Raw genomic sequence first — 16105 nt, forward strand, 5'->3', positions numbered from 1 at the left:
GGGAGAGTAGGAGAGGTGGAGAGGGGGATGAGAGAGAGAGAGAAGGAGAGGTGGAGAGGGGGATGAGAGAGAGAGAGAGAGAGAGAGAGAGAGAGAGAGAGAGAGAGAGAGAGAGAGAGAGAGAGAGAGAGAGAGAGAAAGAAGGAGAGGTGGATGAGAGGAGAGAGAGAAGGAGAGGTGGAGAGAGGGAGAGAGACCCACCTGGGTTGTAGTGTTCTGGGAGCGTCCAGACGAAGGAGAGAGAAAGACAGACATTCATTAACACGCCATGCACAGCCGCTCGTTACCACACCATCACCTTGGTTACACACATGCAGATCCACCCAGATGACATCCTTTATACCATGCGGCACTAATAGCCTTTCACACACCCCAAGTGCACACACATGCCAGGGTTGCGGTCAATTTTTCTCAACTCAGGAAGTCAATTGAAATTCAATTAATCTAAAAATACATTAATAGAATTTCATACATTAATAGAATTTCAATAGACACGTACACAGGCGCACGCGCATACGCACACACACAGTGGTCAGGGTTGATGAAAGCAGACACTCCTACCTGTGTGTTTGGAATCTGGACAATTTTATTCACCCAGAACTTACCTTCCAGCCTCCTGTACCAGAACACATACACACGCGCACACTCACACACACGCGCACACTCACACACACACATGCACACTCACACACACACATACACATGGACCCTTGCAGTAATGAATAGATCGATGGATAATGGATAATGGATAACTGGTGATAGGAAACAGCAGTAGAGGGAGAAACATGCTTTGGTCAGTACTAGTGTGTGTGTTTGTGTGAACCAAATCTCCCTTCCCTCTGTCATTTATTAACATGGTAGAAACCAAGCCCCAAGCCTCTACGGCTTACCTGCTGATCTAAATTAATTGTATATGTTTAAGCAATGTGGCAAAATTCCACCTTCAGTCCCGGTGCTAGAAATGGTGTGCCGCGCTGCATTATTGTCGAAACAATGGCAGTGGCAATATGTCGCTGGCCTCCCTTCCAACAACCCATCAGGCTAATCAACACACTACACAACACTCGCCACATATTTCATCTTCGTATCACGCACAAACATTCTACACACCAGTGTTTCCCCTAGGATTGTTTTCAGCCGCGGTGGCAAAGGTAGTGTGGGGGTTGGGTGTTCTTTGCTGGGTGGGGGTCCGGGGGCAACACTGCACACTATAACACTAAGTTTCCATCCCAGATTTATTAACTAATGAATCAAAACGAATCAACAAGGTTTCTTATAGATTGACCCTAGTAGAGATAGTTAAATAGGGAGTAGAGTGTTAGGGGGATAAAGGCCCAGGGCAGCATATGTAACAGAGTCTCGCTTTCAGAACCCGGCAGTCTCTATGGTAACCTGTTCAGCAGAGAGAGAGGGGGTTGCGAAGGAGGGGCCTAGATCTCAGAACTAAGACACACACAAACACACACACACAGAAAGCAACAGGTTGGTAGCTGCTGAACAACATAAAACAGGCTTGGTTCTGAACGTAACTCACCACCACTGGAATCTACAGATAACTACTGGGATCTACTGATCACTACTAGGATATACTGATGACCACTGGGATCTACTGATCACCACTAGGATCGACTGATCACCACTAGGATCGACTGATCACCACTAGGATATACTGATGACCACTGGGATCTACTGATCACCACCTACAGGATCTATTGATCACCACTATGATCTACTGATCACCACTAGGATCGACTGATCACCCCTAGGATATACTGATGACCACTGGGATCTACTGATCACCACCCATAGGATCAATTGATCACCACCGACAGGATCAATTGATCACCACTAGGATTACCACTAGGATATATTGATCACCACTAGGATCTATTGATCACCACTAGGATCTACTGATCACCACTAGGATCTACTGATCACCACCTATAGGATCTACTGATCACCACTAGGATATACTGATCACCACTGGGATCTACTGATCACCACCTATAGTATCTATTGATCACCACCTACAGGATCTACTGATCACCACTAGGCTCTACTGATCACCACTATGATCTATTCATCACCACTAGGATCTATTGATCACCACTAGGTTCTACTGATCACCACCTATAGGATCTATTGATCACCACCCATAGGATCAATTGATCACCACTAGGATCACCACTAGGATCTATTGATCACAACTAGGATCTACTGATCACCACTAGAATCTACTGATCACCACTAGGATCTACTGATCACCACCTATAGGATCTACTGATCACCACTAGGATCTATTGATCACCACTAGGATCTATTGATCACCACTAGGATCTACTGATCACCACTAGGATCTACTGATCACCACTAGGATCTACTGATCACCACTAGGATCTACTGATCACCACCTATAGTATCTATTGATCACCACCTACAGGATCTACTGATCACCACTAGGCTCTATTGATCCCCACTAGGATCTATTGATCACCACTAGGATCTACTGATCACAACTAGAATCTACTGATCACCACTAGGATCTACTGATCACCACAGAGTTGATCACAACTAGGGTCTACTGATCACCACAGAGTTGATCACAACTCGGATCTACTGATCACCACTATGATCTACTGATCACCACTATGATCTACTGATCACCACTAGGATCTACTGATCACCACTAGGATCTACTGATCACCACAATGTTGATCACCACTAGGATCTAGGAACAAGACAAGTTGCTTACCCAGTCAGAGAGACAAACAATACTGTATAGGAAAGGGAGAATGGATGGTGTAACAGTCATATTAGAGATACAGTGCTTTCAGAAAGTATTCACATCCCTTGACTTTTTCCACATTTTGTTGTGTTACAAAGTGGGATTAAAATGGATTTAATTAAATTTTTCTGTCAATGATCTACACAAAATACTCTGTAATGTCAAAGTGGTAGACGAACTAAAACATTTGTAAAACATTTATGAAAAATAAAACACTAGTATATCTTGATTACGTAAGTATTCAATCCCTTGAGTCAATAAATGTTACAATCACCTTTGGCAGCGATAACAGCTGAAAGTCTTTCTGGGTATTTCTCAAAGAGCTTTCCACACCTGGATTGTACAACATTTGCCCATTATTATTTTCAAAATTCTTCAAGCTCAAATTGGTTGTTGGTCATTGTTAGACAGCCATCTTCAGGTCTTGCCATAGATTTTCAAGCAGATTTAAGTCAAAACTTTAACTCGGCCACTCAGTAACATTCACTGTCTTCTTGGTAAGCAACTCCAGTGTATATTTGGCATTGTGTTTTAGATTATTGTCTTGCTGAATAGTGAATTCATCTCCCAGTATCTGGTGGAAAGTAGAACGAACCAGGTTTTCCTCTAGGATTTTGCCTGTACTTAGCTAAAAAAATGTATCCTGAAAAACGACCCAGTCCTTTATAATTATTCCAGAGTGGTGCAGTGTTCTAAGCACTAAAAAATTAAAAATACCCATAACATGACGCAGTCACCACTTTGCTTGAGAATATGGAGAGTGGTACTCAGTAAGGTGTTTGTATTGGATTTGCCCCAAACACAACACTTTGTATTCAGAACAAAAAATGTATTTCTTTGCCACATTTTTTTTTTACAGTATTACTTTAATGACTTGTTACAAAAAGGATGCATGTTTTGGAATATGTTTTTTTTTGTACATGCTTCCTTATTTTCACTCTGTCAATTAGGTTAGCATTGTTGAGTAACTACAATGTTGTCAATCCATCCTCAGTTTTCTCCAATCCCAATCACTAAACTCTGTAACAGTTTTAAAGTCACCATTGGACTCATGGTGAAATGCCTGAGTGGTTTCCTTCCTCTCCGGCAACTGAGTTAGGAAGGAAACCTGTATCTTTGTAGTGACTGGGTGTATTAATACACCATCCATAGTGTAATTAATACTTCACCATGCTCAAAGGGATATTCAATGTTCGTTTTTTTGTTACCCATCTACCAATAGGTGCCCTTCTTTGCAAGGCATTGGAAAAACCTCCCGGGTCTTTGTGGTTTAATCTGTGTTTGAAATGCACTGAGGGACCGGTAGTTTTACAATATTATTACTAAGCCACACATCGAAGGAGTTATGGCTGATGTCCAACAATTCCATTTCCTGTCTGCCTGCTAGTTGTAGCAGTGTTGTAACCGCTAACCTTTGCTTTCACAGCACTACCGGTGAAGACATTAGAATTCTACGGCGTAAAAGTGAATGCTCTGAGCCTGGTGTAGAGAAGGCCTGTGTAAAACATGTTCTTGATGTAACTGATTCCTGTTTTTTAAGTAATGGTAGTAATACCTGCACCTTTAAATAGTGAGAATTGAGTTGACTGATCCTTGGAATTGAATTTAAGTTAACCAAATTTCATTCAAAATAGGCTGCCAATAGTTAACTGACTGATTTGAGAGTTTACTGCTGTTAAGAAATGTAGATAGCGTTAAAGAACTAAGAAAATAAGGGAAGGGTACTCCATGAATGAATGTGTGGACGCACACAATAACAGAATGATTGTGAATGAATGATTGTGAATGAATGATTGCATAATGATGAACTGTTTGAACAGAGCCTGGCTACCTTATTATGCTGATATGATTTCAACCACTTTCTGATCTCATTCATGGTCACAACATGGTGATGAATGACAAGATACAGTGGACAGCAGAGGATATGAAGGCACTTGAGAAACTTAAACAATTATTAACCTCTTCCCCTTGTTTAGGACTGCTGGACCACTTCAGACTATTTCATTTATTTGTGTGTGAGAAATATGGTTTTATGTCATCTGTCCTTACACAGAATCACGTTGGGAAACAAGGGCCTGTTGCATACTACTCCAAGAGACTTGGCAGTGTGGCACGAACTGCCCATCCCACTCCAGCACGGCTGCTTCATTACCAAAATATGCATCTAACGATGTCCCACGTGACACTTAAACAAAGTGTCACATAGGAAAACTTTACATGACCACATTGAGGACAGGTTGAAATTCAAAACCCCTGATTGGGACCCTTTATCCGGGATTGAAACTCTCAACAGTTTTCCATTGGCTCATCTATGGCCTAGTAATCCTTCATTTTGTACTACTTCTCATTGCTTGCGTTAAGAAATTTTGTGGCAAAACGGTTGAGGCTGTACTCACTATGCCATTACTTACCACAGAAGATGAGGCCTTACTCCCCAGACTTGTTTCCCATGCCTGATTACATATCCGATGAGAACGATGCTAATCACGAGCATCGTAATGACAATGTCGAGCTGATGGCGCACCTGGTGCTTGACGAGGGTCGACACAGTGAGTCCATGCAACTTATTATGTGACTTGTTAAGCACATTTACTTACAAATTGCATTTTACTCCTGAACTTATTTAGGTTTGTCATAACAAAGGGGTTGAATACTTAATGACTTAAGACATTTGAATGTTTTATTTTATTAATTTGTCAAATTTAGAAAAACATAATTCCACTTTGGCGTTATGGGCCATCGTGTGTAGGCCAGTGATAAAACAATCTCAATTGAATCACATTTAAATTCAGGCTGTAACAAAACAAAATGTGAAAAAAGTCAAGGGGTGTGAATACTTTCTGAAGGCACTGTATGGGTGTTTGTACACGACATGACCAAAAGTACAGTGCCTTGCGAAAGTATTCGGCCCCCTTGAACTTTGCGACCTTTTGCCACATTTCAGGCTTCAAACATAAAGATATAAAACTGTATTTTTTGTGAAGAATCAACAACAAGTGGGACACAATCGTGAAGTGGAACAACATTTATTGGATATTTTAAACTTTTTTAACAAATCAAAAACTGAAAAATCGGGCGTGCAAAATTATTCAGCCCCTTTACTTTCAGTGCAGCAAACTCTCTCCAGAAGTTCAGTGAGGATCTCTGAATGATCCAATGTTGACCTAAATGACTAATGATGATAAATACAATCCACCAGTGTGTAATCAAGTCTCCGTATAAATGCACCTGCACTGTGATAGTCTCAGAAGTCCGTTAAAAGCGCAGAGAGCATCATGAAGAACAAGGAACACACCAGGCAGGTCCGAGATACTGTTGTGAAGAAGTTTAAAGCTGGATTTGGATACAAAAAGATTTCCCAAGCTTTAAACATCCCAAGGAGCACTGTGCAAGCGATAATATTGAAATGGAAGGAGTATCAGACCACTGCAAATCTACCAAGACCTGGCCGTCCCTCTAAACTTTCAGCTCATACAAGGAGAAGACTGATCAGAGATGCAGCCAAGAGGCCTATGATCACTCTGGATGAACTGCAGAGATCTACAGCTGAGGTGGGAGACTCTGTCCATAGGACAACAATCAGTCGTATATTGCACAAATCTGGAGTTTATGGAAGAGTGGCAAGAAGAAAGCCATTTCTTAAAGATATCCATAAAAAGTGTTGTTTAAAGTTTGCCACAAGCCACCTGGGAGACACACCAAACATGTGGAAGAAGGTGCTCTGGTCAGATAAAACCAAAATTGAACTTTTTGGCAACAATGCAAAACGTTATGTTTGGCGTAAAAGCAACACAGCTGAACACACCATCCCCACTGTCAAACATGGTGGTGGCAGCATCATGGTTTGGGCCTGCTTTTCTTCAGCAGGGACAGGGAAGATGGTTAAAATTGATGGGAAGATGGATGGAGCCAAATACAGGACCATTCTGGAAGAAAACCTGATGGAGTCTGCAAAAGACCTGAGACTGGGATGGAGATTTGTCTTCCAACAAGACAATGATCCAAAACATAAAGCAAAATCTACAATGGAATGGTTCAAAAATAAACATATCCAGGTGTTAGAATGGCCAAGTCAAAGTCCAGACCTGAATCCAATTGAGAATCTGAGGAAAGAACTGAAAACTGCTGTTCACAAATGCTCTCCATCCAACCTCACTGAGCTCGAGCTGTTTTGCAAGGAGGAATGGAAAAAAATGTCAGTCTCTCGATGTGCAAAACTGATAGAGACATACCCCAAGCGACTTACAGCTAGCTGTAAGTCAAAGTATACAAAGTATTAACTTAAGGGGGCTGAATAATTTTGCACGCCCAATTTTCCAGTTTTTGATTTGTTAAAAAAGTTTGAAATATCCAATAAATGTCGTTCCACTTCATGATTGTGTCCCACTTGTTGTTGATTCTTCACAAAAAAATACAGTTTTATATCTTTATGTTTGAAGCCTGAAATGTGGCAAAAGGTCGCAAAGTTCAAGGGGGACACCTTCAACATCCTCCACTGTCCTGGGAAGGCTTTCCACTAGATGTTGGAAAATTGCTGTGGGGATTTGCTTCCATTCCGCCACAAGAGCACTAGTGAGGTCGGGCACTGATGTTGGGCGATTAGGCCTGTCTCGCAGTCGGCGTTCCAATTCATCCTAAAGGTGTTCGATGGGGTTGAGGTCAGGGCTCTGTGTAGGCCTGTCATCTTCTTCCACACCGATGTTCGACAAACCATTTCTGTTTGGAACTCGCTTTGTGGATTGTGGCAGGGGTTAGAGCGTTGGACTAGTAACCGGAAGGTTGCAAGTTCAAACCCCTGAGCTGACAAGGTACAAATCTGTCGTTCTGCCCCTGAACAGGCAGTTAACCCACTGTTCCTAGACCGTCATTGAAAATAAGAATTTGTTCTTAAATGACTTGCCTAGTTAAATAAAAGTTAAATAAAATTGGCAGGCTGAAACAGGAAAGGGCCTTCCCCAAACTGTTATCACAAAGTTGGAAGCAAAGATTAGTCTAGAGTGTCATTGTATCCTGTAGCGTTAAGATTTCCCTTTACTGGAACTAAGGGGCCTAGCCCTAACCATGAAAAACAGCCCCAGACCATTATTCCTCCTCCACCAAACTTTACAGTTGGCACTATGCATTGGGCAGGTAGCGTTCTCCTGGCATCTGCAAAACCCAGATTCCTCTGTTGGACTGACAGATGGTGAAGTGTGATTCATCACTCCAGAGAACGCGTTTCTACTGCTCCAATGGCAACGAGTCCAATGGCGACAAGCTTTACACCACTCCAGCCGATGCTTGGCATTGTGCAGGGTGATCTTTGGCTTACTCGGCCATGAAATGGCTCCCGAAAAACCGTACTTGTGCTGACGTTGCTTCCAGAGGCAGTTTGGAACTCGGTAGTGAGAGTTGGCCTACAACTTCGCGGCTGAGTCGTTTTTGCTCCTAGACATTTCTACTTCACAATAAAATGGCTTTCAGTTGAACGGGGCAGCTTTAGCAGTGAGCAACTGACTTGTTGGAAAGGTGGGCATCCTATGACAGTACCACGTTGAAAGTCACTGAACTCTTCAGTAAGGCCATTCTACTGCCAATATTTGTCTATGGAGATTGCATTGCTGTATGCACAATTTGATATACCTGTTAGCAACGGGTGGGGCTGCATACACTCATTTGAAGGGGTGCCCACATACTTTTGTATATATAGTGTATGTGTGCGAGATGACATCACAATGTTACAAGGTAGGGTTTGGGTAAGGCCTTACCTTCGCTGCAGTCGTTTCCTTTGTAGCCGGTGTCGGTACAGTCGCAGACGGCCCTCATCTCGACAACAGAACACACCCCTCCGTTCTGACACTCGTGGGCCGGCCCACACCCGTCTCCCACGGTAACACCCTCCGATCCTTCCAGAACGGCCACCGATCCGTTGACGGTGACCCCAGCGAGCCAGCCAGCAAAAGAGGCGTGGTCTCTTACACCAGGGGAAGTGAGGCGGAGCGGAGAGGCATGGAGCTCTGGGGAAACCCCGCCCATAAACGTGTGGCTAAAAACGGTCATGTCTTTCCGTTTGCTCTTCACCTCCGCCCATCCCTCCATCTTTCCATCCACCTCAAGGCTTGTGTTCCTCCAGTCCCGTTTCACACGCACGGCATGCCAGTGGCCGTCGCTCACGGCAACCCCGGAACTCACCTCGGCTGGCTCGGCACAGAAGATGGAGAATCGTAGGCGGAGTTTTCCGTGTAGCAACAAGAGTTCCAAGAAGTCGCAGAATCCTTCGTCGTCAAGGTAAAGCAGCAGCCCGTCCGCGCTGTGAGTTCTAACGCTGAACGACAGAATGCTCTCGCAGCACGCGTTCCACACCGGGAACCGCCCCCACTGTCCCGAAACCCCCCCAAACTCTAGCACCTCCCCTCTGGATCCCCCAAGGCTACAGAGGCACAGCCAGACACATAGCAAGGGGGCCGCGGCCCCCACACACACCGCCATCACACACACGCGCACACACATACACACACCACACACACACACACGCAGGCTAGAGCTGGGCAGCACAACCTACTCTACAGCTCATGGTGCGAACACCATTCCTAGCACCCTACAGTCTTCTCAGAGCTGTTCCTAGCACCCTACAGTCTTCTTAGAGCCCTTCCTATCACCCTAAGGTCTACTTAGAGACCTTCCTAGCACCCTACAGTCTTCTTAGAGCCGTTCCTAGCACCCTACAGTCTTCTTGGGGGCCTTCGTAGCAACCTACAGTCTTCTTAGGGGCCTTCCTAGCACCCTACACCCTCCATAGAGGGTTCCTCTGACTGCCAGTCACGTGGTGCTAGAGCTCTGTGTTTCTAGTTCTAGTCTATCTGCTAGTCTGTGTCTCCTCCTTCCTCCTCCCTCGTCTTCCTTCAATGGTGTGTGTGTGTGTGTTAGAGAAATAACGGGTGCAGCGTGGGATCCATATCGGTGCCTTCGTTAGTTCCTGTTCCCCTCAGAGAGAGAGAATACACCGCCACACACCGTCAGCAGACGGAGCCTCTCCCCCGAGGTTCTCTCTCTCTCAGCGGGGTCGTGGGTTCAGCGCTGTGAATGTATGTCCCTCACAGCCGTGTCATCACTCTTTTCTTTCCAGTGACCTACAGAGGGAAGGGACAGCATTATCAGCCTGGGTCAGATACACTGCACGTGCACACACGCACGCACACAAACACACGAGCACACACACACAGTCTTCCCAGACAGTCTCATACCACCCACTACCACCTTGTAATATACCAGTGGGTCTTTTCAGGAATAAGTTAGTTACAGAATATCCAGATGCATGTCATGTGCTGTGTAGAATATGTATTATTGTCAGTCAAGTAAAACTGGGAATCATTTCAGTTCTACTTATTGCATTTCTATCTACAAACGTTTTGACCGTTTTACAACACTAAAAACAAACACCTCCAAAAGGCTAAATATTTTAACACTCCAATATGAACACTTCGTGCCTCAGCAAGTGCTTTGGAAGCGCAACAAATAAGTTTATCGTGCGATGCGGAGGATGACTCAAATACGCCTCATTTATCGAATGAACCCCCTTTTCACACCATAGGAAAAGGCAGTTTACACACGCTCGCCTCTCCTGCGCCTGACCATGAACTACGTTAACGTGGTTGAGATTAGGGTTCCAAATCACAGTATTGATAGACTCGGTAAAATGAGAGCGATTTAAATATCGATTGTCGATCTGCGGCCATTCTTCTCCCTCTTCTAAAAAACGGTATCAATGTGTGTGTGTGCGTGTGCTATTCATCTCCTCCTGTGAGCTCGAGCTCCCCGTTACACCCGGTATCCATCTACCCCACCTGCGCGTGAGAATCAATATACTGAAAACACAGCCCGGAGACAAATGCCTTATTAGGCTATTACAATTAAATAGGTAGGCTATATATAGCCTAAAGCAAAGCTCTAGTATAATGCACACACCGAGATAAAAATGTCCCATCCTACCTTACACACACATCTTCTGGTCGTTTTTACTGTGGCTACTCATCGATTTTCTCAATTTCATCTGATAACAATCACCACGTTGTGAGAGGACATGACAGCAACCAAACCTTTCATTGGCAAATACCCGTTTGATAGCCCTACCGAAATCAGAACAATCGCAGCCACTTCTCGATCAAACAGCCCGGTGGTAGCAAACGCATCTCTCTCTCACTCACTCACTCACTCGCTCTCTCTCTCTCTTTACCCAGGAGGAGAAGGTGCAGTCTGCTGCTCCGTGCGTCACGTGGCTAATGGAGGGTGAGAAAAGGAGGAGAGGATGGGCGGGGCCGCTCTGCTGCGGCACCTTGGACAGCGCGCTCACTGTCTGAAACACGATTAACGGAGAGGACCGAATACGGCGGGAACATCCGAGTCATTACCCTTCGCTATGATAATGACTGTCGGTGTGATGATAAAATAATTGCAAATATTCCAAGGTGATAAATGGTTAATCATGAATTAATCATTGATTATTACAGCGAGAAGTCTGAATCGGGAGAACATCCATGGTTCGAGATGGAAAACAGTGGGAGAAAAACGACAACCGCGTTTCTACATCACGCTCCAGCAGCGATCCCCCCTCTGCTTCTGCCATCAATTATCTCTCTCGCTTCTTTCTCTCCCAATCTTAAACTTGATCTCCATATGGACACCGTGAGAGGTGTGTATTTCCTGGACTGTGCATCTGTTCCAGAGAGGGAATCCCCAGCTGAATCCTGTCCGTCAGAACGGTCTCTCTGGGTACCATACCACATCTGCTGCCACTCTCTGGAGCAGCAAGATCTCAAAGTTCCCCTTAGAAATTCGACATATGGATGAACGTCAATAGTTGACGGATAAATTCCCGCCGTGGTTACAGGGTTGAAATACAAACAACTCAAAGGTTAACAGTTTAGGGATTAATTTCGAGTGGTTAAGGTGATGGCTGTGGTTTGGGGAACGCTTAAAACAAAAATAATTAAAAGCAAGACTAATTTTCTCACAGCTTGGTGGTCTAAACAGCCTTTCTGACTCTGAACAGCAGTTTGTTTTAGATCCTACATCGACCTGATCACTAGGAAGTCTATTTCTAGTGATCAGGCTGCTCTGGAGCCTGCTGCTGCATGCACAGCTGCACACACACATTGAATTGTGTTCCTATTGATGCTGTATTCACGCCATTGCCCTGCGGCCATTTTGATATGAGAATTCCTGGTGAACTAGTGGGCCAGGAAGTGGAAAGGCTGTTTTGACGGGTAATGAAATGTCTATGTGGCCACAGCCTTTTATAGACTCCCGATATTGTCTACCTCTCTTCCCCCTCTCTCCCTGGCGCTCCCTCCCTCCATTCCTCCGCCCCTCTTCCTCTCCCTACTCCCCACTTCCTCTCCCCCTCTGTCCCTGGCACACCCTCCTTCCATTCCTCCGCCCCTCTTCCTCTCCCTCCCTCCTTCTCTCTGACAGGCTGACAGTGAGAAGTAACCCCTGACTCTATGCCCACTCAGCAGAGAGAAGGTCAGGACACACTGTTCGTGTATGTGTTATTGTGTGTGTGTGTGTGTGTGTGTGTGTGTGTGTGTGTGTGTGTGTGTGTGTGTGTGTGTGTGTGTGTGTGTGTGTGTGTGTGTGTGTGTGTGTGTGTGTGTGTGTGTGTGTGTGTGTGTGTGCGTGTCTATGTGCATATGTGTTTATGTGAACTGCCGGCTGAGAGAAAATACTGCCAAAAATAAAACTTCAGTTGTCAGCATACAGAATGTGTGTCTGTGAGTTTGAGTGTGTGTCTGTGTGAGGGTGTGAATCTGTGTGTGTTAGAGTGTGTGTCTGTTGTCTGTGTATCTGTGTGTGTTAGGGTGAGTGTCTGTGTGTTACAGTGAGTGTCTGTGTGTTAGAGTGAGTAATCTGTGTGTGTTAGGGTGAGTGTCTGTGTGTTACAGTGAGTGTCTGTGTGTTAGAGTGAGTAATCTGTGTGTGTTACAGTGAATGTCTGTGTGTGTTACAGGGACTGTGTGTGTGTGCTACAGTGAGTGTCTATGTGTGTTACAGTGAGTAATCTGTGTGTGTTACAATGAGTGTCTGTGTGTGTTACAGGGAGTGTCTGTGTGTGTTACAGTGAGTGTCTGTGTGTGTTACAATGAGTGTCTGTGTGTGTTACAATGAGTGTGTGTGTGTGTGTTACAATGAGTGTCTGTGTGTGTTACAATGAGTGTCTGTTTGTGTTACAATGAGTGTCTGTGTGTGTTACAGTGAGTTCCTGTGTGTGTTACAATGAGTGTCTGTGTGTGTTACAATGAGTGTCTGTGTGTGTTACAGTGAGTTCCTGTGTGTGTTACAATGAGTGTCTGTGTGTGTTACAATGAGTGTGTGTGTGTGTTACAATGAGTGTCTGTGTGTGTTACAATGAGTGTCTGTGTGTGTTACAATGAGTGTCTGTGTGTGTTACAGTGAGTTCCTGTATGTGTTACAGTGAGTTCCTGTGTGTGTTACAGTGAGTTCCTGTGTGTGTGTTATAGTGTGTTACAGTGTGTGTGTGTGTGTTAGAGTGTGTGTGTGTGTGTGAATGCCTGGTGTTTAGCAGTGCTCTGGTCTATATGGGTCAGACAGACACTCCCACTCTCAAAGACTCAATGGGTCACAGAGGGATGGGGAGAGAGAGAGAGAGAGAGAGAGAGAGAGGTGTGTGTGTGTGGTAGAGGTCATCCTTCTTCTACCTAACTCATTTATAATGATAATATGGCCCTGACATTAGAGAATGATTGCAAGTTCTAGGAGCAAATAACATTAAACACACACACACACACACACACACACACATACACACACACACACACACACACACACACACACACACACACACACAGCTATATATCTATTGTTCATTACAACCTTCTACAGACATTACTATTGATCACCTGACCAACAGATGGAGACTGACAGCAGAGCAGATTGACTTGTGTGTGTGTCGGTGTGTTCTAATGGAAAGGCTACAGATTGATAGTTATAGTTCCTCAGGCCACTGAGCCACCTACAGGTATATATTCAGAACCAGTCCAAAGTTTGGACACACCTACTCATTTAAGGGCTTTTCTTTATTTTTACTATTTTCTACATTGTAGAAAACATCAAAACTATGAAATAACACATGGAATCATGTAGTAACCAAAAAAGTGTTAAACAAATGAAAATATGTTTTATATTTGGGATTCTTCAAATAGCCACCCTAATATGGAGTCATATTTCCTCTACCAGTTCAATAATATGCACACTTCAGCAAGAAGGGGAAGTGAATGAGTGCACACTCCAGGGAGAAGGGGAAGTGAATGAGTGCACACTTCAGGGAGAAGGAGAAGTGAATGAGTGCACACTTCAGGGAGAAGGAGAAGTGAATGAGTGCACACTTCAGGGAGAAGGAGAAGTGAATGAGTGCACACTTCAGGGAGAAGGGGAAGTGAATGAGTGCACACTTCAGGGAGAAGGAGAAGTGAATGAGTGCACACTTCAGGGAGAAGGGGAAGTGAATGAGGGCACAATTCAGGGAGAAGGATAAGCAAATGAGTGCACACTCCAGGGAGAAGTGGAAGTGAATGAGTGGACACTCCAGGGAGAAGGGGAAGTGAATGAGTGCACACTCCAGCGAGAAGGGGAAGTGAATGAGTGCACACTCCAGCGAGAAGGGGAAGTGAATGAGTGCACACTCCAGGGAGAAGGGGAAGTGAATGAGTGCACACTCCAGCGAGAAGGGGAAGTGAATGAGTGCACACTCCAGCGAGAAGGGGAAGTGAATGAGTGCACACTCCAGCGAGAAGGGGAAGTGAATGAGTGCACACTCCAGGGAGAAGGGCTGTCTGGGCCAAAGAGAAGTGTATATCTACAAGAAGTGCCCTATTTTGCTGTGTGTGTGTGTGTGTGTGTAGGCTGATGAGTTGATGATACTATCACAGAGACGTAGCAGATCAAAGCGCTACCATGGTGACGCCAGCAGCACTCTGTTTAGCTACTCATTTAATTATCTTTATCTGTTCCGAACAAAGTGGCTGAAAGCACACTCTCTCTCTCTCTCTCTCTCTCTCTCTCTTTCTCTCTCTCTCTCTCTCTCTCACACACACACACACACACACACCTGTATCTTTATCTGTTCAAGGGTTAGGTAGTGGGCGTGTTGAAAGGAGAGGGTGTGTCAAAAGGATAGGTAGTGGGCGTGTTGAAAGGAGAGGGTGTGTCAAAAGGATAGGTAGTGGGCGTGTTGAAAGGAGAGGGTGTGTCAAAAGGATAGGTCGTGGGCGTGTCAAAAGGATAGGTAGTGGGCGTGTCAAAAGGATAGGGAGTGGGCGTGTCAAAAGGATAGGTAGTGGGCGTGTCAAAGGATAGGTAGTGGGCATGTCAAAATTATAGGTAGTGGGCGTGTTGAAAGGAGAGGGTGTGTCAAAAGGATAGGTAGTGGGCGTGTTGAAAGGAGAGGGTGTGTCCTCTGCTATAGGGTATGTCCTCTGCTATAGGGTATGTCCTCTGCTATAGGGTGTGTCCTCTGCTATAGGGTATGTCCTCTGCTATAGGGTATGTCCTCTGCTATAGGGTATGTCCTCTGCTATAGGGTATGTCCTCTGCTATAGGGTATGTCCTCTGCTATAGGATATGTCCTCTGCTATAGGGTATGTCCTCTGCTATAGGGTATGTCCTCTGCTATAGGATATGTCCTCTGCTATAGGGTATGCCCTCTGCTATAGGGTATGTCCTCTGCTATAGGGTATGTCCTCTGCTATAGGGTATGTCCTCTGCTATAGGGTATGTCCTCTGCTATAGGGTATGTCCTCTGCTATAGGGTATGTCCTCTGCTATAGGGTATGTCCTCTGCTATAGGGTATGTCCTCTGCTATAGGGTATGTCCTCTGCTATAGGGTATGTCCTCTGCTATAGGGTATGTCCTCTGCTATAGGGTAGACAGTTTCGACTGAGCTGTGCTTTTTCCTCTATTTCTTACCATGTATCTATCCTACATTGAGCTACCATACCGCAAGACTTCGGATCTCTGTTTTTAAGCCAGAGGAAGAGTCATATTTCACTGTTAGTTTTTTCACTAATAATTGTACCTTTTCAGTTATAAAATTGACGATAACATGTTTTATTTAAAGTACTGATGATGCGTGTACTGTTTCTTCATGCGTCGTATGCGTGTGCCTACTGTGACTGTCACCCTGACACAAGGTAGCTACTTCCCATGCCGTTGCTGGACAGTAGTGCTTGTCAAGCAGGAGCTAAGGCCACTGTGTCCTGGTGCTGTTCACATTCCTGCCCTCCCCATTGAGTAGACTGTATGTGCATGTATAAAGGTGACATCTA

The 16105-nt window shown here is 44.8% G+C and overlaps 1 protein-coding gene across 21 annotated transcripts in view; it reads right to left on the reverse strand.

The window, feature by feature from the left end:
• LOC110492836 (neurexin-1a-like) overlaps positions 1–10982 on the reverse strand; it is a 79103-nt gene extending 68121 nt beyond the window's left edge. For 15 of the 21 annotated variants that reach the window (XM_036946191.1, XM_036946187.1, XM_036946180.1 and 12 more), the window contains exons 1-3: positions 10754–10982; positions 8533–9894; positions 202–216 (exon numbers count right to left, since the gene is read on the reverse strand). In XM_036946191.1, coding sequence (XP_036802086.1) covers positions 202–216; positions 8533–9274 — 757 coding nt within the window. In that variant the 5' untranslated portion in view covers positions 9275–9894; positions 10754–10982. The remainder of the gene's footprint in view (positions 1–201; positions 217–8532; positions 9895–10753) is intronic. The other 6 variants (XM_036946198.1, XM_036946193.1, XM_036946190.1 and 3 more) reach the window with 1 other exon arrangement.
• Between the last annotated feature and the right edge of the window lie 5123 nt (positions 10983–16105).

Source organism: Oncorhynchus mykiss, chromosome 16, assembly GCF_013265735.2.
Source record: "Oncorhynchus mykiss isolate Arlee chromosome 16, USDA_OmykA_1.1, whole genome shotgun sequence".
NCBI lineage: Eukaryota > Metazoa > Chordata > Actinopteri > Salmoniformes > Salmonidae > Oncorhynchus > Oncorhynchus mykiss.